The 24,339-nt window shown below is 51.5% G+C and overlaps 1 protein-coding gene across 1 annotated transcript; it reads left to right on the top strand.

The window, feature by feature from the left end:
- Positions 1-568: 568 nt before the first annotated feature.
- PRKCA (protein kinase C alpha) lies at positions 569-22,472 on the top strand. Its single transcript, XM_072113607.1, has 5 exons — positions 569-724; positions 18,001-18,081; positions 18,159-18,266; positions 18,493-18,633; positions 20,813-22,472. Exons 1-5 carry the CDS (start codon positions 569-571, stop codon positions 20,975-20,977), a joined length of 651 nt encoding a protein of 216 aa, XP_071969708.1. The 3' UTR covers positions 20,978-22,472.
- Positions 22,473-24,339: the final 1,867 nt, after the last annotated feature.

The raw sequence follows: 24,339 nt of genomic DNA, 5'->3' as shown, positions 1-24,339 counted from the left end.
CTGCAGTCACAGTCTGGTAGATGCAGCGCCCCCTGCAGTCACAGTCTGGTAGATGCAGCGCCCCCTGCAGTCACAGTCTGGTAGATGCAGCGCCCCCTGCAGTCACGGTCTGGTAGATGCAGCGCCCCCTGCAGTCACAGTCTGGTAGCGCAGCGCCCCCTGCAGTCACGGTCTGGTAGCACAGCGCCCCCTGCAGTCACGGTCTGGTAGATGCAGCGCCCCCTGCAGTCACGGTCTGGTAGATGCAGCGCCCCCTGCAGTCACGGTCTGGTAGATGCAGCGCCCCCTGCAGTCACGGTCTGGTAGATGCAGCGCCCCCTGCAGTCACGGTCTGGTAGATGCAGCGCCCCCTGCAGTCACGGTCTGGTAGATGCAGCGCCCCCTGCAGTCACGGTCTGGTAGATGCAGCGCCCCCTGCAGTCACGGTCTGGTAGCGCAGCGCCCCCTGCAGTCACGGTCTGGTAGCGCAGCGCCCCCTGCAGTCACGGTCTGGTAGCGCAGCGCCCCCTGCAGTCACGGTCTGGTAGCGCAGCGCCCCCTGCAGTCACAGAACTTCTTTTGTACGTTGATGCCTCCTCCGTGCAGAGACCTGAAGCTGGACAATGTGATGCTGGACTCAGAGGGACACATCAAGATCGCAGACTTCGGGATGTGCAAGGAGCACATGGTGGACGGGGTCACCACCCGGACCTTCTGCGGGACCCCCGACTACATCGCCCCCGAGGTAACCCCATACCACAAGCTATTACTCTCTGTTATCAGCCATTACACCCCGGGGAGAGGAGACTGTACAGGGGGGGATACAATCTATTACTCTCTGTTATCAGCCATTACACCCCGGGGAGAGGAGACTGTACAGGGGGGGATACAATCTATTACTCTCTGTTATCAGCCATTACACCCCGGGGAGAGGAGACTGTACAGGGGGGATACAATCTATTACTCTCTGTTATCAGCCATTACACCCCGGGGAGAGGAGACTGTACAGGGAGATACAATCTATTACTCTCTGTTATCAGCCATTACATCCCGGGGAGAGGAGACTGTACAGGAGGATACAATCTATTACTCTCTGTTATCAGCCATTACACCCCGGGGAGAGGAGACTGTACAGGGGGGATACAATCTATTACTCTCTGTTATCAGCCATTACACCCCGGGGAGAGGAGACTGTACAGGGGGGGGATACAATCTATTACTCTCTGTTATCAGCCATTACATCCCGGGGAGAGGAGACTGTACAGGGGGGATACAATCTATTACTCTCTGTTATCAGCCATTACATCCCGGGGAGAGGAGACTGTACAGGGGGGATACAATCTATTACTCTCTGTTATCAGCCATTACACCCCGGGGAGAGGAGACTGTACAGGGGGGATACAATCTATTACTCTCTGTTATCAGCCATTACACCCCGGGGAGAGGAGACTGTACAGGGGGGGATACAATCTATTACTCTCTGTTATCAGCCATTACACCCCGGGGAGAGGAGACTGTACAGGGGGGGATACAATCTATTACTCTCTGTTATCAGCCATTACACCCCGGGGAGAGGAGACTGTACAGGAGGGGATACAATCTATTACTCTCTGTTATCAGCCATTACACCCCGGGGAGAGGAGACTGTACAGGGGGGGGATACAATCTATTACTCTCTGTTATCAGCCATTACATCCCGGGGAGAGGAGACTGTACAGGGGGGATACAATCTATTACTCTCTGTTATCAGCCATTACATCCCGGGGAGAGGAGACTGTACAGGGGGGATACAATCTATTACTCTCTGTTATCAGCCATTACATCCCGGGGAGAGGAGACTGTACAGGGGGATATAAGCTATTACTCTCTGTTATCAGCCATTACACCCCGGGGAGAGGAGACTGTACAGGGGGGATACAATCTATTACTCTCTGTTATCAGCCATTACACCCCGGGGAGAGGAGACTGTACAGGGGGGATACAATCTATTACCCTCTGTTATCAGCCATTACACCCCGGGGAGAGGAGACTGTACAGGGGGGATACAATCTATTACTCTCTGTTATCAGCCATTACATCCCGGGGAGAGGAGACTGTACAGGGGGATACAATCTATTACTCTCTGTTATCAGCCATTACATCCCGGGGAGAGGAGACTGTACAGGGGGGATACAATCTATTACTCTCTGTTATCAGCCATTACACCCCGGGGAGAGGAGACTGTACAGGGGGGATACAATCTATTACTCTCTGTTATCAGCCATTACATCCCGGGGAGAGGAGACTGTACAGGGGGGATACAATCTATTACTCTCTGTTATCAGCCATTACATCCCGGGGAGAGGAGACTGTACAGGGGGGGGATACAATCTATTACTCTCTGTTATCAGCCATTACACCCCGGGGAGAGGAGACTGTACAGGGGGGGATACAATCTATTACTCTCTGTTATCAGCCATTACATCCCGGGGAGAGGAGACTGTACAGGGGGGATACAATCTATTACTCTCTGTTATCAGCCATTACACCCCGGGGAGAGGAGACTGTACAGGGGGGGGGGGGATACAATCTATTACTCTCTGTTATCAGCCATTACACCCCGGGGAGAGGAGACTGTACAGGGGGATACAATCTATTACTCTCTGTTATCAGCCATTACACCCCGGGGAGAGGAGACTGTACAGGGGGGATACAATCTATTACTCTCTGTTATCAGCCATTACACCCCGGGGAGAGGAGACTGTACAGGGGGGGATACAATCTATTACTCTCTGTTATCAGCCATTACATCCCGGGGAGAGGAGACTGTACAGGGGGATACAATCTATTACTCTCTGTTATCAGCCATTACACCCCGGGAGAGGAGACTGTACAGGGGGGATACAATCTATTACTCTCTGTTATCAGCCATTACATCCCGGGGAGAGGAGACTGTACAGGGGGATACAATCTATTACTCTCTGTTATCAGCCATTACACCCCGGGGAGAGGAGACTGTACAGGGGGGATACAATCTATTACTCTCTGTTATCAGCCATTACACCCCGGGGAGAGGAGACTGTACAGGGGGATACAATCTATTACTCTCTGTTATCAGCCATTACATCCCGGGGAGAGGAGACTGTACAGGGGGGATACAATCTATTACTCTCTGTTATCAGCCATTACACCCCGGGGAGAGGAGACTGTACAGGGGGATACAATCTATTACTCTCTGTTATCAGCCATTACACCCCGGGGAGAGGAGACTGTACAGGGGGGATACAATCTATTACTCTCTGTTATCATCCATTACACCCCGGGGAGAGGAGACTGTACAGGGGGGATACAATCTATTACTCTCTGTTATCAGCCATTACACCCCGGGGAGAGGAGACTGTACAGGGGGGATACAATCTATTACTCTCTGTTATCAGCCATTACATCCCGGGGAGAGGAGACTGTACAGGGGGGATACAATCTATTACTCTCTGTTATCAGCCATTACATGCCGGGGAGAGGAGACTGTACAGGGGGGATACAATCTATTACTCTCTGTTATTAGCCATTACACCCCGGGGAGAGGAGACTGTACAGGGGGATACAATCTATTACTCTCTGTTATCAGCCATTACACCCCGGGGAGAGGAGACTGTACAGGGGGGGATACAATCTATTACTCTCTGTTATCAGCCATTACATCCCGGGGAGAGGAGACTGTACAGGGGGGATACAATCTATTACTCTCTGTTATCAGCCATTACACCCCGGGGAGAGGAGACTGTACAGGGGGGATACAATCTATTACTCTCTGTTATCAGCCATTACACCCCGGGGAGAGGAGACTGTACAGGGGGAGGATACAATCTATTACTCTCTGTTATCAGCCATTACACCCCGGGGAGAGGAGACTGTACAGGGGGATACAATCTATTACTCTCTGTTATCAGCCATTACATCCCGGGGAGAGGAGACTGTACAGGGGGGGATACAATCTATTACTCTCTGTTATCAGCCATTACATCCCGGGGAGAGGAGACTGTACAGGGGGGATACAATCTATTACTCTCTGTTATCAGCCATTACACCCCGGGGAGAGGAGACTGTACAGGGGGGATACAATCTATTACTCTCTGTTATCAGCCATTACATCCCGGGGAGAGGAGACTGTACAGGGGGGATACAATCTATTACTCTCTGTTATCAGCCATTACACCCCGGGGAGAGGAGACTGTACAGGGGGGGATACAATCTATTACTCTCTGTTATCAGCCATTACATCCCGGGGAGAGGAGACTGTACAGGGGGGGGGGAGGATACAATCTATTACTCTCTGTTATCAGCCATTACATCCCGGGGAGAGGAGAATGTACAGGGGGGGATACAATCTATTACTCTCTGTTATCAGCCATTACACCCCGGGGAGAGGAGACTGTACAGGGGGGGATACAATCTATTACTCTCTGTTATCAGCCATTACATCCCGGGGAGAGGAGACTGTACAGGGGGATACAATCTATTACTCTCTGTTATCAGCCATTACACCCCGGGGAGAGGAGACTGTACAGGGAGGATACAATCTATTACTCTCTGTTATCAGCCATTACATCCCGGGGAGAGGAGACTGTACAGGGGGGGATACAATCTATTACTCTCTGTTATCAGCCATTACACCCCGGGGAGAGGAGACTGTACAGGGGGGATACAATCTATTACTCTCTGTTATCAGCCATTACACCCCGGGGAGAGGAGACTGTACAGGGGGGGATACAATCTATTACTCTCTGTTATCAGCCATTACATCCCGGGGAGAGGAGACTGTACAGGGGGGATACAATCTATTACTCTCTGTTATCAGCCATTACATCCCAGGGAGAGGAGACTGTACAGGGGGGGGATACAATCTATTACTCTCTGTTATCAGCCATTACATCCCGGGGAGAGGAGACTGTACAGGGGGGGATACAATCTATTACTCTCTGTTATCAGCCATTACACCCCGGGGAGAGGAGACTGTACAGGGGGATACAATCTATTACTCTCTGTTATCAGCCATTACACCCCGGGGAGAGGAGACTGTACAGGGGGGATACAATCTATTACTCTCTGTTATCAGCCATTACATCCCGGGGAGAGGAGACTGTACAGGGGGGATACAATCTATTACTCTCTGTTATCAGCCATTACACCCCGGGGAGAGGAGACTGTACAGGGGGGGGGGGTACAATCTATTACTCTCTGTTATCAGCCATTACACCCCGGGGAGAGGAGACTGTACAGGAGGGATACAATCTATTACTCTCTGTTATCAGCCATTACACCCCAGGGAGAGGAGACTGTACAGGGGGGGATACAATCTATTACTCTCTGTTATCAGCCATTACATCCCGGGGAGAGGAGACTGTACAGGGGGGGATACAATCTATTACTCTCTGTTATCAGCCATTACATCCCGGGGAGAGGAGACTGTACAGGGGGGATACAATCTATTACTCTCTGTTATCAGCCATTACACCCCGGGGAGAGGAGACTGTACAGGGGGGGATACAATCTATTACTCTCTGTTATCAGCCATTACATCCCGGGGAGAGGAGACTGTACAGGGGGGATACAATCTATTACTCTCTGTTATCAGCCATTACACCCCGGGGAGAGGAGAATGTACAGGGGGGATACAATCTATTACTCTCTGTTATCAGCCATTACACCCCGGGGAGAGGAGACTGTACAGGGGGATACAATCTATTACTCTCTGTTATCAGCCATTACATCCCGGGGAGAGGAGACTGTACAGGGGGGGGGATACAATCTATTACTCTCTGTTATCAGCCATTACATCCCGGGGAGAGGAGACTGTACAGGGGGGGATACAATCTATTACTCTCTGTTATCAGCCATTACATCCCGGGGAGAGGAGACTGTACAGGGGGGATACAATCTATTACTCTCTGTTATCAGCCATTACATCCCGGGGAGAGGAGACTGTACAGGGGGGGACACAATCTATTACTCTCTGTTATCAGCCATTACACCCCGGGGAGAGGAGACTGTACAGGGGGGATACAATCTATTACTCTCTGTTATCAGCCATTACATCCCGGGGAGAGGAGACTGTACAGGGGGGGGGATACAATCTATTACTCTCTGTTATCAGCCATTACATCCCGGGGAGAGGAGACTGTACAGGGGGGGATACAATCTATTACTCTCTGTTATCAGCCATTACACCCCGGGGAGAGGAGACTGTACAGGGGGGGATACAATCTATTACTCTCTGTTATCAGCCATTACATCCCGGGGAGAGGAGACTGTACAGGGGGGGATACAATCTATTACTCTCTGTTATCAGCCATTACATCCCGGGGAGAGGAGACTGTACAGGGGGGGACACAATCTATTACTCTCTGTTATCAGCCATTACACCCCGGGGAGAGGAGACTGTACAGGGGGGATACAATCTATTACTCTCTGTTATCAGCCATTACATCCCGGGGAGAGGAGACTGTACAGGGGGGGGGATACAATCTATTACTCTCTGTTATCAGCCATTACATCCCGGGGAGAGGAGACTGTACAGGGGGGGATACAATCTATTACTCTCTGTTATCAGCCATTACACCCCGGGGAGAGGAGACTGTACAGGGGGGATACAATCTATTACTCTCTGTTATCAGCCATTACACCCCGGGGAGAGGAGACTGTACAGGGGGGATACAATCTATTACTCTCTGTTATCAGCCATTACATCCCGGGGAGAGGAGACTGTACAGGGGGATACAATCTATTACTCTCTGTTATCAGCCATTACACCCCGGGGAGAGGAGACTGTACAGGGGGATACAATCTATTACTCTCTGTTATCAGCCATTACACCCCGGGGAGAGGAGACTGTACAGGGGGGGGATACAATCTATTACTCTCTGTTATCAGCCATTACACCCCGGGGAGAGGAGACTGTACAGGGGGGATACAATCTATTACTCTCTGTTATCAGCCATTACACCCCGGGGAGAGGAGACTGTACAGGGGGGGATACAATCTATTACTCTCTGTTATCAGCCATTACACCCCGGGGAGAGGAGACTGTACAGGGGGGATACAATCTATTACTCTCTGTTATCAGCCATTACATCCCGGGGAGAGGAGACTGTACAGGGGGGATACAATCTATTACTCTCTGTTATCAGCCATTACACCCCGGGGAGAGGAGACTGTACAGGGGGGATACAATCTATTACTCTCTGTTATCAGCCATTACACCCCGGGGAGAGGAGAATGTACAGGGGGGATACAATCTATTACTCTCTGTTATCAGCCATTACACCCCGGGGAGAGGAGACTGTACAGGGGGGGGGGGGGATACAATCTATTACTCTCTGTTATCAGCCATTACACCCCGGGGAGAGGAGACTGTACAGAGGGGGGGGGGGGATACAATCTATTACTCTCTGTTATCAGCCATTACATCCCGGGGAGAGGAGACTGTACAGGGGGGATACAATCTATTACTCTCTGTTATCAGCCATTACACCCCGGGGAGAGGAGACTGTACAGGGGGGGGGGATACAATCTATTACTCTCTGTTATCAGCCATTACACCCCGGGGAGAGGAGACTGTACAGGGGGGATACAATCTATTACTCTCTGTTATCAGCCATTACACCCCGGGGAGAGGAGACTGTACAGGGGGATACAATCTATTACTCTCTGTTATCAGCCATTACACCCCGGGGAGAGGAGACTGTACAGGGGGGATACAATCTATTACTCTCTGTTATCAGCCATTACACCCCGGGGAGAGGAGACTGTACAGGGGGGATACAATCTATTACTCTCTGTTATCAGCCATTACACCCCGGGGAGAGGAGACTGTACAGGGGGGATACAATCTATTACTCTCTGTTATCAGCCATTACATCCCGGGGAGAGGAGACTGTACAGGGGGATACAATCTATTACTCTCTGTTATCAGCCATTACACCCCGGGGAGAGGAGACTGTACAGGGGGATACAATCTATTACTCTCTGTTATCAGCCATTACACCCCGGGGAGAGGAGACTGTACAGGGGGGATACAATCTATTACCCTCTGTTATCAGCCATTACACCCCGGGGAGAGGAGACTGTACAGGGGGGGATACAATCTATTACTCTCTGTTATCAGCCATTACACCCCGGGGAGAGGAGACTGTACAGGGGGGATACAATCTATTACTCTCTGTTATCAGCCATTACACCCCGGGGAGAGGAGACTGTACAGGGGGGGATACAATCTATTACTCTCTGTTATCAGCCATTACACCCCGGGGAGAGGAGACTGTACAGGGGGGATACAATCTATTACTCTCTGTTATCAGCCATTACACCCCGGGGAGAGGAGACTGTACAGGGGGGGATACAATCTATTACTCTCTGTTATCAGCCATTACACCCCGGGGAGAGGAGACTGTACAGGGGAGGATACAATCTATTACTCTCTGTTATCAGCCATTACATCCCGGGGAGAGGAGACTGTACAGGGGGGGATACAATCTATTACTCTCTGTTATCAGCCATTACATCCCGGGGAGAGGAGACTGTACAGGGGGGATACAATCTATTACCCTCTGTTATCAGCCATTACATCCCGGGGAGAGGAGACTGCACAGGGGGGATACAATCTATTACTCTCTGTTATCAGCCATTACACCCCGGGGAGAGGAGACTGTACAGGGGGGATACAATCTATTACCCTCTGTTATCAGCCATTACATCCCGGGGAGAGGAGACTGCACAGGGGGGATACAATCTATTACTCTCTGTTATCAGCCATTACACCCCGGGGAGAGGAGACTGTACAGGGGGGATACAATCTATTACTCTCTGTTATCAGCCATTACATCCCGGGGAGAGGAGACTGTACAGGGGGGATACAATCTATTACTCTCTGTTATCAGCCATTACACCCCGGGGAGAGGAGACTGCACAGGGGGGGATACAATCTATTACTCTCTGTTATCAGCCATTACACCCCGGGGAGAGGAGACTGTACAGGGGGGATACAATCTATTACTCTCTGTTATCAGCCATTACACCCCGGGGAGAGGAGACTGCACAGGGGGGGATACAATCTATTACTCTCTGTTATCAGCCATTACACCCCGGGGAGAGGAGACTGTACAGGGGGGATACAATCTATTACTCTCTGTTATCAGCCATTACACCCCGGGGAGAGGAGACTGTACAGGGGGGGATACAATCTATTACTCTCTGTTATCAGCCATTACACCCCGGGGAGAGGAGACTGCACAGGGGGGATACAATCTATTACTCTCTGTTATCAGCCATTACACCCCGGGGAGAGGAGACTGTACAGGGGGGGATACAATCTATTACTCTCTGTTATCAGCCATTACATCCCCGGGGAGAGGAGACTGTACAGGGGGGGATACAATCTATTACTCTCTGTTATCAGCCATTACACCCCGGGGAGAGGAGACTGTACAGGGGGGATACAATCTATTACTCTCTGTTATCAGCCATTACACCCCGGGGAGAGGAGACTGTACAGGGGGGATACAATCTATTACTCTCTGTTATCAGCCATTACATCCCGGGGAGAGGAGACTGTACAGGGGGGGATACAATCTATTACTCTCTGTTATCAGCCATTACACCCCGGGGAGAGGAGACTGTACAGGGGGGATACAATCTATTACTCTCTGTTATCAGCCATTACATCCCGGGGAGAGGAGACTGTACAGGGGGGGATACAATCTATTACTCTCTGTTATCAGCCATTACATCCCGGGGAGAGGAGACTGTACAGGGGGGATACAATCTATTACTCTCTGTTATCAGCCATTACACCCCGGGGAGAGGAGACTGTACAGGGGGGATACAATCTATTACTCTCTGTTATCAGCCATTACATCCCGGGGAGAGGAGACTGTACAGGGGGGATACAATCTATTACTCTCTGTTATCAGCCATTACACCCCGGGGAGAGGAGACTGTACAGGGGGGGATACAATCTATTACTCTCTGTTATCAGCCATTACACCCCGGGGAGAGGAGACTGTACAGGGGGGGATACAATCTATTACTCTCTGTTATCAGCCATTACACCCCGGGGAGAGGAGACTGTACAGGGGGGATACAATCTATTACTCTCTGTTATCAGCCATTACACCCCGGGGAGAGGAGACTGTACAGGGGGGATACAATCTATTACTCTCTGTTATCAGCCATTACATCCCGGGGAGAGGAGACTGTACAGGGGGGATACAATCTATTACTCTCTGTTATCAGCCATTACACCCCGGGGAGAGGAGACTGTACAGGGGGGATACAATCTATTACTCTCTGTTATCAGCCATTACACCCCGGGGAGAGGAGACTGTACAGGGGGGATACAATCTATTACTCTCTGTTATCAGCCATTACACCCCGGGGAGAGGAGACTGTACAGGGGGGATACAATCTATTACTCTCTGTTATCAGCCATTACACCCCGGGGAGAGGAGACTGTACAGGGGGGGATACAATCTATTACTCTCTGTTATCAGCCATTACATCCCGGGGAGAGGAGACTGTACAGGGGGGGATACAATCTATTACTCTCTGTTATCAGCCATTACACCCCGGGGAGAGGAGACTGTACAGGGGGGATACAATCTATTACTCTCTGTTATCAGCCATTACATCCCGGGGAGAGGAGACTGTACAGGGGGGGATACAATCTATTACTCTCTGTTATCAGCCATTACATCCCCGGGGAGAGGAGACTGTACAGGGGGGATACAATCTATTACTCTCTGTTATCAGCCATTACATCCCGGGGAGAGGAGACTGTACAGGGGGGGATACAATCTATTACTCTCTGTTATCAGCCATTACATCCCGGGGAGAGGAGACTGTACAGGGGGGGATACAATCTATTACTCTCTGTTATCAGCCATTACACCCCGGGGAGAGGAGACTGTACAGGGGGGATACAATCTATTACTCTCTGTTATCAGCCATTACATCCCGGGGAGAGGAGACTGTACAGGGGGGATACAATCTATTACTCTCTGTTATCAGCCATTACATCCCGGGGAGAGGAGACTGTACAGGGGGGGATACAATCTATTACTCTCTGTTATCAGCCATTACACCCCGGGGAGAGGAGACTGTACAGGGGGGATACAATCTATTACTCTCTGTTATCAGCCATTACATCCCGGGGAGAGGAGACTGTACAGGGGGATACAATCTATTACTCTCTGTTATCAGCCATTACACCCCGGGGAGAGGAGACTGTACAGGGGGGATACAATCTATTACTCTCTGTTATCAGCCATTACACCCCGGGGAGAGGAGACTGTACAGGGGGGATACAATCTATTACTCTCTGTTATCAGCCATTACATCCCGGGGAGAGGAGACTGTACAGGGAGGGATACAATCTATTACTCTCTGTTATCAGCCATTACACCCCGGGGAGAGGAGACTGTACAGGGGGGATACAATCTATTACTCTCTGTTATCAGCCATTACACCCCGGGGAGAGGAGACTGTACAGGGGGGATACAATCTATTACTCTCTGTTATCAGCCATTACACCCCGGGGAGAGGAGACTGTACAGGGAGGATACAATCTATTACTCTCTGTTATCAGCCATTACACCCCGGGGAGAGGAGACTGTACAGGGGGGATACAATCTATTACTCTCTGTTATCAGCCATTACATCCCGGGGAGAGGAGACTGTACAGGGGGGATACAATCTATTACTCTCTGTTATCAGCCATTACATCCCGGGGAGAGGAGACTGTACAGGGGGGATACAATCTATTACTCTCTGTTATCAGCCATTACACCCCGGGGAGAGGAGACTGTACAGGGGGGGATACAATCTATTACTCTCTGTTATCAGCCATTACATCCCGGGGAGAGGAGACTGTACAGGGAGGATACAATCTATTACTCTCTGTTATCAGCCATTACATCCCGGGGAGAGGAGACTGTACAGGGGGGGGATACAATCTATTACTCTCTGTTATCAGCCATTACACCCCGGGGAGAGGAGACTGTACAGGGGGGATACAATCTATTACTCTCTGTTATCAGCCATTACATCCCGGGGAGAGGAGACTGTACAGGGGGGATACAATCTATTACTCTCTGTTATCAGCCATTACATCCCGGGGAGAGGAGACTGTACAGGGGGGGGATACAATCTATTACTCTCTGTTATCAGCCATTACACCCCGGGGAGAGGAGACTGTACAGGGGGGGATACAATCTATTACTCTCTGTTATCAGCCATTACACCCCGGGGAGAGGAGACTGTACAGGGGGGGATACAATCTATTACTCTCTGTTATCAGCCATTACACCCTGGGGAGAGGAGACTGTACATGGGGATACTATCTATTACTCTCTGTTATCAGCCATTACACCCCGGGGAGAGGAGACTGTACAGGGGGGATACAATCTATTACTCTCTGTTATCAGCCATTACACCCCGGGGAGAATTACTCTCTGTTATCAGCCATTACACCCCGGGGGAGAGGAGACTGTACAGGGGGGATACAATCTATTACTCTCTGTTATCAGCCATTACACCCCGGGGAGAGGAGACTGTACAGGGGGGATACAATCTATTACTCTCTGTTATCAGCCATTACATCCCGGGGAGAGGAGACTGTACAGGGGGGGGATACAATCTATTACTCTCTGTTATCAGCCATTACATCCCGGGGAGAGGAGACTGTACAGGGGGGGATACAATCTATTACTCTCTGTTATCAGCCATTACATCCCGGGGAGAGGAGACTGTACAGGGGGGATACAATCTATTACTCTCTGTTATCAGCCATTACACCCCGGGGAGAGGAGACTGTACAGGGGGGGGATACAATCTATTACTCTCTGTTATCAGCCATTACATCCCGGGGAGAGGAGACTGTACAGGGGGGGGATACAATCTATTACTCTCTGTTATCAGCCATTACTCCCCGGGGAGAGGAGACTGTACAGGGGGATACAATCTATTACTCTCTGTTATCAGCCATTACACCCCGGGGAGAGGAGACTGTACAGGGGGGGATACAATCTATTACTCTCTGTTATCAGCCATTACACCCCGGGGAGAGGAGACTGTACAGGGGGATACTATCTATTACTCTCTGTTATCAGCCATTACACCCCGGGGAGAGGAGACTGTACAGGGGGGATACAATCTATTACTCTCTGTTATCAGCCATTACACCCCGGGGAGAGGAGACTGTACAGGGGGGGATACAATCTATTACTCTCTGTTATCAGCCATTACACCCCGGGGAGAGGAGACTGTACAGGGGGAAGATACAATCTATTACTCTCTGTTATCAGCCATTACACCCCGGGGAGAGGAGACTGTACAGGGGGGATACAATCTATTACTCTCTGTTATCAGCCATTACATCCCGGGGAGAGGAGACTGTACAGGGGGGATACAATCTATTACTCTCTGTTATCAGCCATTACACCCCGGGGAGAGGAGACTGTACAGGGGGGGGATACAATCTATTACTCTCTGTTATCAGCCATTACATCCCGGGGAGAGGAGACTGTACAGGGGGGGGATACAATCTATTACTCTCTGTTATCAGCCATTACTCCCCGGGGAGAGGAGACTGTACAGGGGGATACAATCTATTACTCTCTGTTATCAGCCATTACACCCCGGGGAGAGGAGACTGTACAGGGGGGGATACAATCTATTACTCTCTGTTATCAGCCATTACACCCCGGGGAGAGGAGACTGTACAGGGGGATACTATCTATTACTCTCTGTTATCAGCCATTACACCCCGGGGAGAGGAGACTGTACAGGGGGGATACAATCTATTACTCTCTGTTATCAGCCATTACACCCCGGGGAGAGGAGACTGTACAGGGGGGGATACAATCTATTACTCTCTGTTATCAGCCATTACACCCCGGGGAGAGGAGACTGTACAGGGGGAAGATACAATCTATTACTCTCTGTTATCAGCCATTACACCCCGGGGAGAGGAGACTGTACAGGGGGGATACAATCTATTACTCTCTGTTATCAGCCATTACATCCCGGGGAGAGGAGACTGTACAGGGGGGATACAATCTATTACTCTCTGTTATCAGCCATTACACCCCGGGGAGAGGAGACTGTACAGGGGGGATACAATCTATTACTCTCTGTTATCAGCCATTACACCCCGGGGAGAGGAGACTGTACAGGGGGGATACAATCTATTACTCTCTGTTATCAGCCATTACACCCCGGGGAGAGGAGACTGTACAGGGGAGGATACAATCTATTACTCTCTGTTATCAGCCATTACACCCCGGGGAGAGGAGACTGTACAGGGGGGGATACAATCTATTACTCTCTGTTATCAGCCATTACATCCCGGGGAGAGGAGACTGTACAGGGGGGGATACAATCTATTACTCTCTGTTATCAGCCATTACATCCCGGGGAGAGGAGACTGTACAGGGGGGGATACAATCTATTACTCTCTGTTATCAGCCATTACATCCCGGGGAGAGGAGACTGCACAGGGGGGGATACAATCTATTACTCTCTGTTATCAGCCATTACACCCCGGGGAGAGGAGACTGTACAGGGGGATACAATCTATTACTCTCTGTTATCAGCCATTACACCCCGGGGAGGAGGAGACTGTACAGGGGGGATACAATCTATTACTCTCTGTTATCAGCCATTACACCCCGGGGAGAGGAGACTGTACAGGGGGGGGGGGGATACAATCTATTACTCTCTGTTATCAGCCATTACATCCCGGGGAGAGGAGACTGTACAGGGGGGATACAATCTATTACTCTCTGTTATCAGCCATTACACCCCGGGGAGAGGAGACTGTACAGGGGGGGATACAATCTATTACTCTCTGTTATCAGCCATTACACCCCGGGGAGAGGAGACTGTACAGGGGGGGATACAAGCTATTACTCTCTGTTATCAGCCACTGCACCCCGGGGAGAGGAGACTGTACAGGGGGGATACAATCTATTACTCTCTGTTATCAGCCATTACACCCCGGGGAGAGGAGACTGTACAGGGGGAAGATACAATCTATTACTCTCTGTTATCAGCCATTACACCCCGGGGAGAGGAGACTGTACAGGGGGGATACAATCTATACTCTCTGTTATCAGCCATTACACCCCGGGGAGAGGAGACTGTACAGGGGGATACAATCTATTACTCTCTGTTATCAGCCATTACATCCCGGGGAGAGGAGACTGTACAGGGGGATACAATCTATTACTCTCTGTTATCAGCCATTGCACCCCGGGGAGAGGAGACTGTACAGGGGGGGATACAATCTATTACTCTCTGTTATCAGCCATTACATCCCGGGGAGAGGAGACTGTACAGGGGGATACAATCTATTACTCTCTGTTATCAGCCATTACACCCCGGGGAGAGGAGACTGTACAGGGGGGGATACAATCTATTACTCTCTGTTATCAGCCATTACATCCCGGGGAGAGGAGACTGTACAGGGGGATACATTCTATTACTCTCTGTTATCAGCCATTACACCCCGGGGAGAGGAGACTGTACAGGGGGATATAAGCTATTACTCTCTGTTATCAGCCATTACACCCCGGGGAGAGGAGACTGTACAGGGGGGATACAATCTATTACTCTCTGTTATCAGCCATTACACCCCGGGAGAGGAGACTGTACAGGGGGGGACACAATCTATTACTCTCTGTTATCAGCCATTACACCCCGGGGAGAGGAGACTGTACAGGGGGATACAATCTATTACTCTCTGTTATCAGCCATTACACCCCGGGGAGAGGAGACTGTACAGGGGGGGATACAATCTATTACTCTCTGTTATCAGCCATTACACCCCGGGGAGAGGAGACTGTACAGGGGGGATACAATCTATTACTCTCTGTTATCAGCCATTACACCCTGGGGAGAGGAGACTGTACAGGGGGGGATACAATCTATTACTCTCTGTTATCAGCCATTACATCCCGGGGAGAGGAGACTGTACAGGGGGGATACAATCTATTACTCTCTGTTATCAGCCATTACATCCCGGGGAGAGGAGACTGTACAGGGGGATACAATCTATTACTCTCTGTTATCAGCCATTACACCCCGGGGAGAGGAGACTGTACAGGGGGGGATACAATCTATTACTCTCTGTTATCAGCCATTACACCCCGGGGAGAGGAGACTGTACAGGGGGATACAATCTATTACTCTCTGTTATCAGCCATTACACCCCGGGGAGAGGAGACTGTACAGGGGGGATACAATCTATTACTCTCTGTTATCAGCCATTACACCCCGGGGAGAGGAGACTGTACAGGGGGGGATACAATCTATTACTCTCTGTTATCAGCCATTACATCCCGGGGAGAGGAGACTGTACAGGGGGATACATCTATTACTCTCTGTTATCAGCCATTACACCCCGGGGAGAGGAGACTGTACAGGGGGATATAAGCTATTACTCTCTGTTATCAGCCATTACACCCCGGGGAGAGGAGACTGTACAGGGGGGATACAATCTATTACTCTCTGTTATCAGCCATTACACCCCGGGGAGAGGAGACTGTACAGGGGGGGATACAATCTATTACTCTCTGTTATCAGCCATTACATCCCGGGGAGAGGAGACTGTACAGGGGGGGGGGGGGGGATACAATCTATTACTCTCTGTTATCAGCCATTACATCCCGGGGAGAGGAGACTGTACAGGGGGGATACAATCTATTACTCTCTGTTATCAGCCATTACATCCCGGGGAGAGGAGACTGTACAGGGGGGGATACAATCTATTACTCTCTGTTATCAGCCATTACATCCCGGGGAGAGGAGACTGTACAGGGGGGGGGGGGGGATACAATCTATTACTCTCTGTTATCAGCCATTACATCCCGGGGAGAGGAGACTGTACAGGGGGGATACAATCTATTACTCTCTGTTATCAGCCATTACACCCCGGGGAGAGGAGACTGTACAGGGGGATACAATCTATTACTCTCTGTTATCAGCCATTACACCCCGGGGAGAGGAGACTGTACAGGGGGATACAATCTATTACTCTCTGTTATCAGCCATTACATCCCGGGGAGGGGAGACTGTACAGGGGGGGATACAATCTATTACTCTCTGTTATCAGCCATTACATCCCGGGGAGAGGAGACTGTACAGGGGGGATACAATCTATTACTCTCTGTTATCAGCCATTACACCCCGGGGAGAGGAGACTGTACAGGGGGGGGATACAATCTATTACTCTCTGTTATCAGCCACTACACCCCGGGGGAGGAGACTGTACAGGGGGGGATACAATCTATTACTCTCTGTTATCAGCCATTACACCCCGGGGAGAGGAGACTGTACAGGAGGATACAATCTATTACTCTCTGTTATCAGCCATTACATCCCGGGGAGAGGAGACTGTACAGGGGGATACAATCTATTACTCTCTGTTATCAGCCATTACATCCCGGGGAGAGGAGACTGTACAGGGGGGATACAATCTATTACTCTCTGTTATCAGCCATTACATCCCGGGGAGAGGAGACTGTACAGGGGGGATACAATCTATTACTCTCTGTTATCAGCCATTACATCCCGGGGAGAGGAGACTGTACAGGGGGGGATACAATCTATTACTCTCTGTTATCAGCCATTACATCCCGGGGAGAGGAGACTGTACAGGGGGGGGGGGGGGGGGATACAATCTATTACTCTCTGTTATCAGCCATTACATCCCGGGGAGAGGAGACTGTACAGGGGGGATACAATCTATTACTCTCTGTTATCAGCCATTACATCCCGGGGAGAGGAGACTGTACAGGGGGGATACAATCTATTACTCTCTGTTATCAGCCATTACATCCCGGGAGAGGAGACTGTACAGGGGGGGATACAATCTATTACTCTCTGTTATCAGCCATTACATCCCGGGGAGAGGAGACTGTACAGGGGGGATACAATCTATTACTCTCTGTTATCAGCCATGTACAATGGTGTCTCCCTCCTCTGCAGATCATCGCCTATCAGCCGTATGGGAAGTCTGTGGACTGGTGGGCGTACGGGGTGTTGCTGTATGAGATGCTGGCGGGTCAGGTGAGTGCCCGGCTGGGGGCGGGTCTCCTCCTGGGGGTGCGCTTGGTATTAACCCTATGTTCCCCTTCCCCCTGCAGCCCCCCTTTGATGGTGAAGATGAGGACGAGCTCTTCCAGTCTATCATGGAGCACAATGTCTCATATCCCAAATCCATGTCTAAGGAGGCCGTGTCCATATGTAAAGGGGTAAGAGACGCTGCTCGCAGGAAGCGTTACAGTGTATCAGTGACAGGATGTCCCCAGCAGGTTGGGTGTACATTCACTGACAGGCAGCAGAGGACACAGCCTGCAGAGCACCAGATGTGTTATATGTTGGAGCTCTGCTCATCCTGGGCCTCCTGCTTCATGAATAGAATTCCAAGCTGACAGTATGGACTGACACCAGCGCTCAGTAATGGTTCTGTCTTTACAGCTGATGACAAAACACCCGGTGAAGCGTCTGGGGTGCAGCACCGAGGGCGAGAGGGACATCCGGGAGCACGCCTTCTTCAGGAGGATCGACTGGGAGAAGCTGGAGAACCGGGAGATTCAGCCCCCATTCAAGCCAAAGGTGGTGAGTGGCCAGAGATCCTCCAGTCACATCCGGAGCTGCACCCACAACACTGCTCTTGCATCATGTCTTCTACTCTAGTCCCATCCAGAGCTGCACCCACAACACTTATCTTACATCATGTCTTCTACTCTAGTCCCATCCAGAGCTGCACCCACAACACTTATCTTACATCATGTCTTCTACTCTAGTCCCATCCAGAGCTGCACACACAACACTGCTCTTGCATCATGTCTTCTACTCTAGTCCCATCTAGAGCTGCACCCACAACACTGCTCTTACATCATGTCTAATACTCTAATCCCATCCGGAGCTGCACCCACAATACTGCTCTTACATCATGTCTTCTACTCCAGTCCCATCCAGAGCTGCAATCACAACACTGCTCTTACATCATGTCTTCTACTCCAGTCCCATCCGGAGCTGCACCCACAATACTTTTCTTATATCATGTCTTCTACTCCAGTCACATCCAGAGCTGCACCCACAACACTGCTCTTACATCATATCTTCTACTCCAGTCCCATCCAGAGCTGCACCCACAACACTGCTCTTACATCATGTGTAATACTCCAGTCACATCCAGAGCTGCTCAGTGAAGCAGAGTATTGCATAGAGCTTATATCTGGATGTAGTACTCTGCTCACAGCCGGAGCTGCGGTGATGAGGCCTGTGCTGTGCGGATGTGCTGCGGGGGGAGATGACGCTGCGCGCTGTTCTGATCTTCGTACCTCTATATAAAGCTCAGGTGTGATCACAGCCGCCTGAGCGCCGTCACTCCCCGCATGATCCACCGGCGCTGAGGTCAGCAGTATGTGGGGGGTGAGGGGCCCCGTATAGTCATGGTTCCTGTATAGATGGGCCCCGGCGCGGAGCTCAGCAGTATGTGGGGGGTGAGGGGCCCTGTAATAGTAGTGGTTCCTGTATTGATGTGCCGGCGCTGAGCTAAGCAGTATGTGGGGCGTGAGGGGCCCCCTGTAGTCGTGGTTCCTGTATGGATGTGCCGGCGCTGAGCTCAGCAGTATGTGGGGGGGGGGGGGTTTGAGGGGCCCGTATGGTCGTGGTTCCTGTATGGATGTGCCGGCGCTGAGCTCAGCAGTATGTGGGGGGGGGTGAGGGCCCCGTATAGTCATGGTTCCTGTATAGATGGGCCCCGGCGCGGAGCTCAGCAGTATGTGGGGGGTGAGGGGCCCTGTAATAGTAGTGGTTCCTGTATTGATGTGCCGGCGCTGAGCTAAGCAGTATGTGGGGCGTGAGGGGCCCCCTGTAGTCGTGGTTCCTGTATGGATGTGCCGGCGCTGAGCTCAGCAGTATGTGGGGGGGGGGGGTTTGAGGGGCCCGTATGGTCGTGGTTCCTGTATGGATGTGCCGGCGCTGAGCTCAGCAGTATGTGGGGGGGTGAGGGGCCCCGTATAGTCATGGTTCCTGTATGGATGTGCCGGCGCTGAGCTCAGCAGTATGTGGGGGGGGGGGGTTGAGGGGCCCTGTATAGTAGTGGTTCCTGTATGGATGTGCCGGCGCTGAGCTCAGCAGTATGTGGGGGGGGGGGCCCTGTAATAGTAGTGGTTCCTGTATTGATGTGCCGGCGCTGAGCTCAGCAGTATGTGGGGGGTGAGGGGCCCCCTGTAGTCGTGGTTCCTGTATGGATGTGCCGTCACTGAGCTCAGCAGTATGTGGGGGGGGGGTGGTTGAGGGGCCCCGTATAGTCATGGTTCCTGTATGGATGTGCCGGCGCTGAGCTCAGCAGTATGTGTGGGGGGGGGGGGGGGGTTGAGGGGCCCCGTATAGTCGTGGGTCCTGTATGGATGTGCTGGCGCTGAGCTCAGCAGTATGTGGGGGGGTGAGGAGCACCGTATAGTCATGGTTCCTGTATGGATGTGCCGGCGCTGAGCTCAGCAGTATGTGGGGGGGGGGGGTTGAGGGGCCCTGTATAGTCGTGGTTCCTGTATGGATCAGCTCAGGTGATTCCCGGGAGAGCACCGGCTTTGGGGGGCCCTGCCCAGTACCGGGATCCCCTCTGACATGTTGGGGGTGTCTGGAGTGTTCCTTTACATTGTCTTATTGCACTTTCTGCAGGGGCGGAGCTTGCCCTGCCCCACCCCCTCGGAGCCATCACTGATTATAACCCAGTGGGTCATGTTTGGGCATTAACCCTCTGTGTCTTCTCTCCCCTCCCCCACAGTGCGGAAAAGGAGCCGAAAACTTTGACAAGTTCTTCACCCGAGGGCAGCCGGTGCTGACGCCCCCCGACCAGCTGGTCATCTCCAACATCGACCAGTCCGACTTCGAGGGCTTCTCCTACATCAACCCGCAGTTTGTACACCCCAGCCTCCATAGCGCCCCCTGACTGCCACTCACAGCCGCGCCAACAAGATAAAAAACTAAAAAATCCTAATAATTCTAGGGTTAAAATATCTTACAGGATGTAAAAATATATATCAAAAAACTAAAATAAAACCTAATATTACAAGCGCCGGCCGCTGGAGGGGGTGGGACATCAGTGGCCCCGCCCTCAGTGGTCTTCCTGATGTTCCCGCCTCCCCAAGGTGTCGGCGCCCGGTGACGGTACAGATGCTAGAGGCCAAATCGTGTGTTGCCATTGGGCGGGGGAGGACGTATAGCCCCTCCCCCAGACCCTCCTTTCTGGGCGTGGCTTGTCCGCTAGATGAAGGTACTCCGTCTTACTAATCACAGGACGAGATAGAAACTTAATACGAAATTTTTTTTACATTTTTTGGGTAAATTTTTTTGTAATTTTTCAGGCCGTGTCCCCCTCTTTTTGCATGTGACTCCGCCCCTCGCCCTGTGACCTCGTGGTTTTATAGATTACATTTCCCCTCGTGTCTTGTTGCTTTTTTTGGTGTAATTTTAATAGATTTTTCCAGTTTTTTTTAACCTCTTTCCTCGGAATGTTCTAGATCTTCTATATTTCTATACGATTCCTCTTTCATCTGCGCTTTTGAATGATACGGTTGCATGATGCTCTATGGGGACATGCCGGAGAGGGCGGGGTCTGGCGGAGGGGGCGTGGCTTAGTCTTGGCGTTGCATGGATGACCTCCCGGGTTCCGCAGGGATTTCACACATTGAGATTTGTGCCAAACATTGAGATTCTTTACCCATTTTTTGGGCTCCACCCTCTTTCTGAGTCATGCCAAATATAATTCTCCGGATGCCCAGTGTCCTAGGACTACAACTCCCAGCATGCCCTGACAGCTGTATGTGGGGGAGGGGCCGCCCTGATCAGTGTTAGATTTGCCATGAGCACATGATCCCGCCCCCTCACCCACCACAACCAATAACATAGAGGCGAGAATCTGCACAAAGTGGTGAGGGGCGGAGCCTGGGTAGTATTACAGGCCCCTCCCACGCTGCACAGTAGGTGTTGGGTGACCACTGCTCCTCCCACACAGGAAGTCATACTGGTGTAAGAGGGGGCGGTATTGTGAGGGGTGGATGTGGGAGGAGTCTTAAGGGTCATATGATGTCCTTGTCATATATTGTGGATGGAGCCTGCAGTATCATGTGATGTCCATGACGTATCTTGGGGGCGGAGCCTGTAGTATCATGTGATGTCCATGGCATATCTCAGGGGCGGAGCCTGCAGTATCATTTTATGTCTTTCGCGTACCTTGGGGGTGGAGCCTCGGTATCATGTGATGCCCTCGGTGCATTCTGGGGCGGAGCATGCAGCATCATCTGATTGCCACAACATAGATGGGGAGGAGCCTGTGATGTCTTGCGCCTGCTGGGGGTCTGTCATTGTATTCGCACCCCCATTACATTTGCTTCCAATCCATGTAACCCCAGAAATGTCTTTTCAATAAATTCCTTTTGTTGGTATCAGTGTGACGCGTCTGTGGGGACACGGGGAGGGACATGAGGAATAATAGATTGTCAGCTCTGGTGGTGATAAGGTCACTACATACAGAATTCATGGCTGAAGAGCATCGCATCCTGCAACGCCAGAAGGGGGCACAAGCCACGGAAAGATCCTCATATTCTGCCCCCACAGGTGGAAGGTTCCTCAGAGTTTAACCCACAGAGGAGCTAAAGGGCCAAGATAAGGAGCCCGGGGCCCGAAAGGAGCTATAGAGCCGAGATAAAGGAGCCCGGGGCCCGAGAGGAGCTATAGAGCCGAGATAAAGGAGGCAGGGGCCTGAGAGGAGCTAAAGGGCCAAGATAAAGGAGGCAGAGGCCCGAGAGGAGCTAAATAGCCAAGATAAAGGAGCCCGGGGCCCAAGAGGAGCTATAGAGCCGAGATAAAGGAGCCCGGGACCCAAGAGGAGCTAAAGGGCCAAGATAAAGGAGGCAGAGGCCCGAGAGGAGCTAAATAGCCAAGATAAAGGAGCCCGGGGCCCAAGAGGAGCTAAGGAGCCGAGATAAAGGAGCCCGGGGCCCAAGAGGAGCTAAATAGCCAAGATAAAGGAGCCCGGGGCCCAAGAGGAGGTATAGAGCCGAGATAAAGGAGGCAGCGCCCGAGAGGAGCTAAAGAGCCGAGATAAAGGAGCCCAGGGCCTGTGAGTGGCTAAAGAGCTGAGATAAAGGAGGCAGGGCCCGAGAGGAGCTAAAGATCCAAGGTGAAGGACCCGGAGCCCGAGAGGAGCTATAGAGCCAAGATAAAGGAGCCCGGGGCCCGAGAGGAGCTAAAGAGTCAAGATAAAGGAGGCAGGGAGCTGAGATAAAGGAGCCCGGGGCTTGAGAGGACCTATAGAGCCCGAGATAAAGGAGGCAGGGGCCTGAGAGGAGCTATAGAGCCAAGATAAAGGAGCCGGGGCCCGAGAGGAGTTAAAGAGTCAAGATAAAGGAGGCAGGGAGCTGAGATAAAGGAGCCCGGGGCTTGAGAGGACCTATAGAGCCCGAGATAAAGGAGGCAGGGGCCTGAGAGGAGCTATAGAGCCAAGATAAAGGAGCCGGGGCCCGAGAGGAGCTAAAGAGTCAAGATAAAGGAGGCAGGGAGCCGAGATAAAGGAGCCCGGGGCTTGAGAGGACCTATATAGCCAAGATGAGGAGCCCGTGGCCCTGAGAGTGCTATAGAGCCAAGTTAAAGAAGCCAGTGGCCCAATAGGAGCTAAAGAGCTGAGATAAAGGAGCCGGGCCACGAGGAGGTACAGAGCCGAGATAAAAGAGGTAGGGGTCTGGGAGGCGCTAAAGAGCAGAGATAAGGAGCCCGGGGCCTGAGAGGAGGTATAGAGCCAAGGTAAAAGAGACAGAGGGCTAATAGGAGCTATGGAGTCAAAATAAAGGAGCCAAGCGAGAGGAGCTATAGAGCCCAAATAAGGAGCCCGTGCCCCGAGAGGAGCTATAGAGCCAAGATAAAGGAGCCGGGACTCAAGAGGAGCTAAAGAGCCGAGATAAGGAGCCCGGGCCCTAAGAGTAACTATAGAGCCAAGATAAAGAAGCAAGTGGCCCAAGAGGAGCTAAAGAGCTGAGATAAAGGAGCCAGGACCAAGAGGAGGTATAGAGTCGAGATAAAGGAGGAAGGGGACCGAGAGGAGCTAAAGAACCGAGACAAAGGAACTGGGGCTAAAGAGCTAAGATAAGGACCCCGGGCCTGAGAGGAGGTATAGAGCCAAGATAAAAGAGGCAGGGGGCTAATAGTAGCTATGGAGCCAAAATAAAGGAGCCAAGCCAAAAGAAGCCTGTTTCCCAAGAGGAGCTATAGAGCCCAATGAAGGAGCCAGTGTCCTGAGAATCAACTGGGGCCCCG

The sequence above is a fragment of the Engystomops pustulosus genome, chromosome 6 (genome assembly GCF_040894005.1).
Source record: "Engystomops pustulosus chromosome 6, aEngPut4.maternal, whole genome shotgun sequence".
In the NCBI taxonomy this organism is placed as follows: Eukaryota; Metazoa; Chordata; class Amphibia; order Anura; family Leptodactylidae; genus Engystomops; species Engystomops pustulosus.
Note: the sequence above shows the minus strand (reverse complement) of the source record. Positions and strands in the feature narration are given on the sequence as shown.

Excerpts from the sequence above, each read along its gene's own strand:
- PRKCA (XM_072113607.1), top strand. The coding sequence starts at position 569 with ATGCCTCCTCCGTGCAGAGACCTGAAGCTGGACAATGTGATGCTGGAC. Across the intron at positions 725-18,000 it reads CCGACTACATCGCCCCCGAG|ATCATCGCCTATCAGCCGTA; the intron begins GTAACCCCATAC and ends CCTCCTCTGCAG. Across the intron at positions 18,267-18,492 it reads CCGTGTCCATATGTAAAGGG|CTGATGACAAAACACCCGGT; the intron begins GTAAGAGACGCT and ends CTGTCTTTACAG.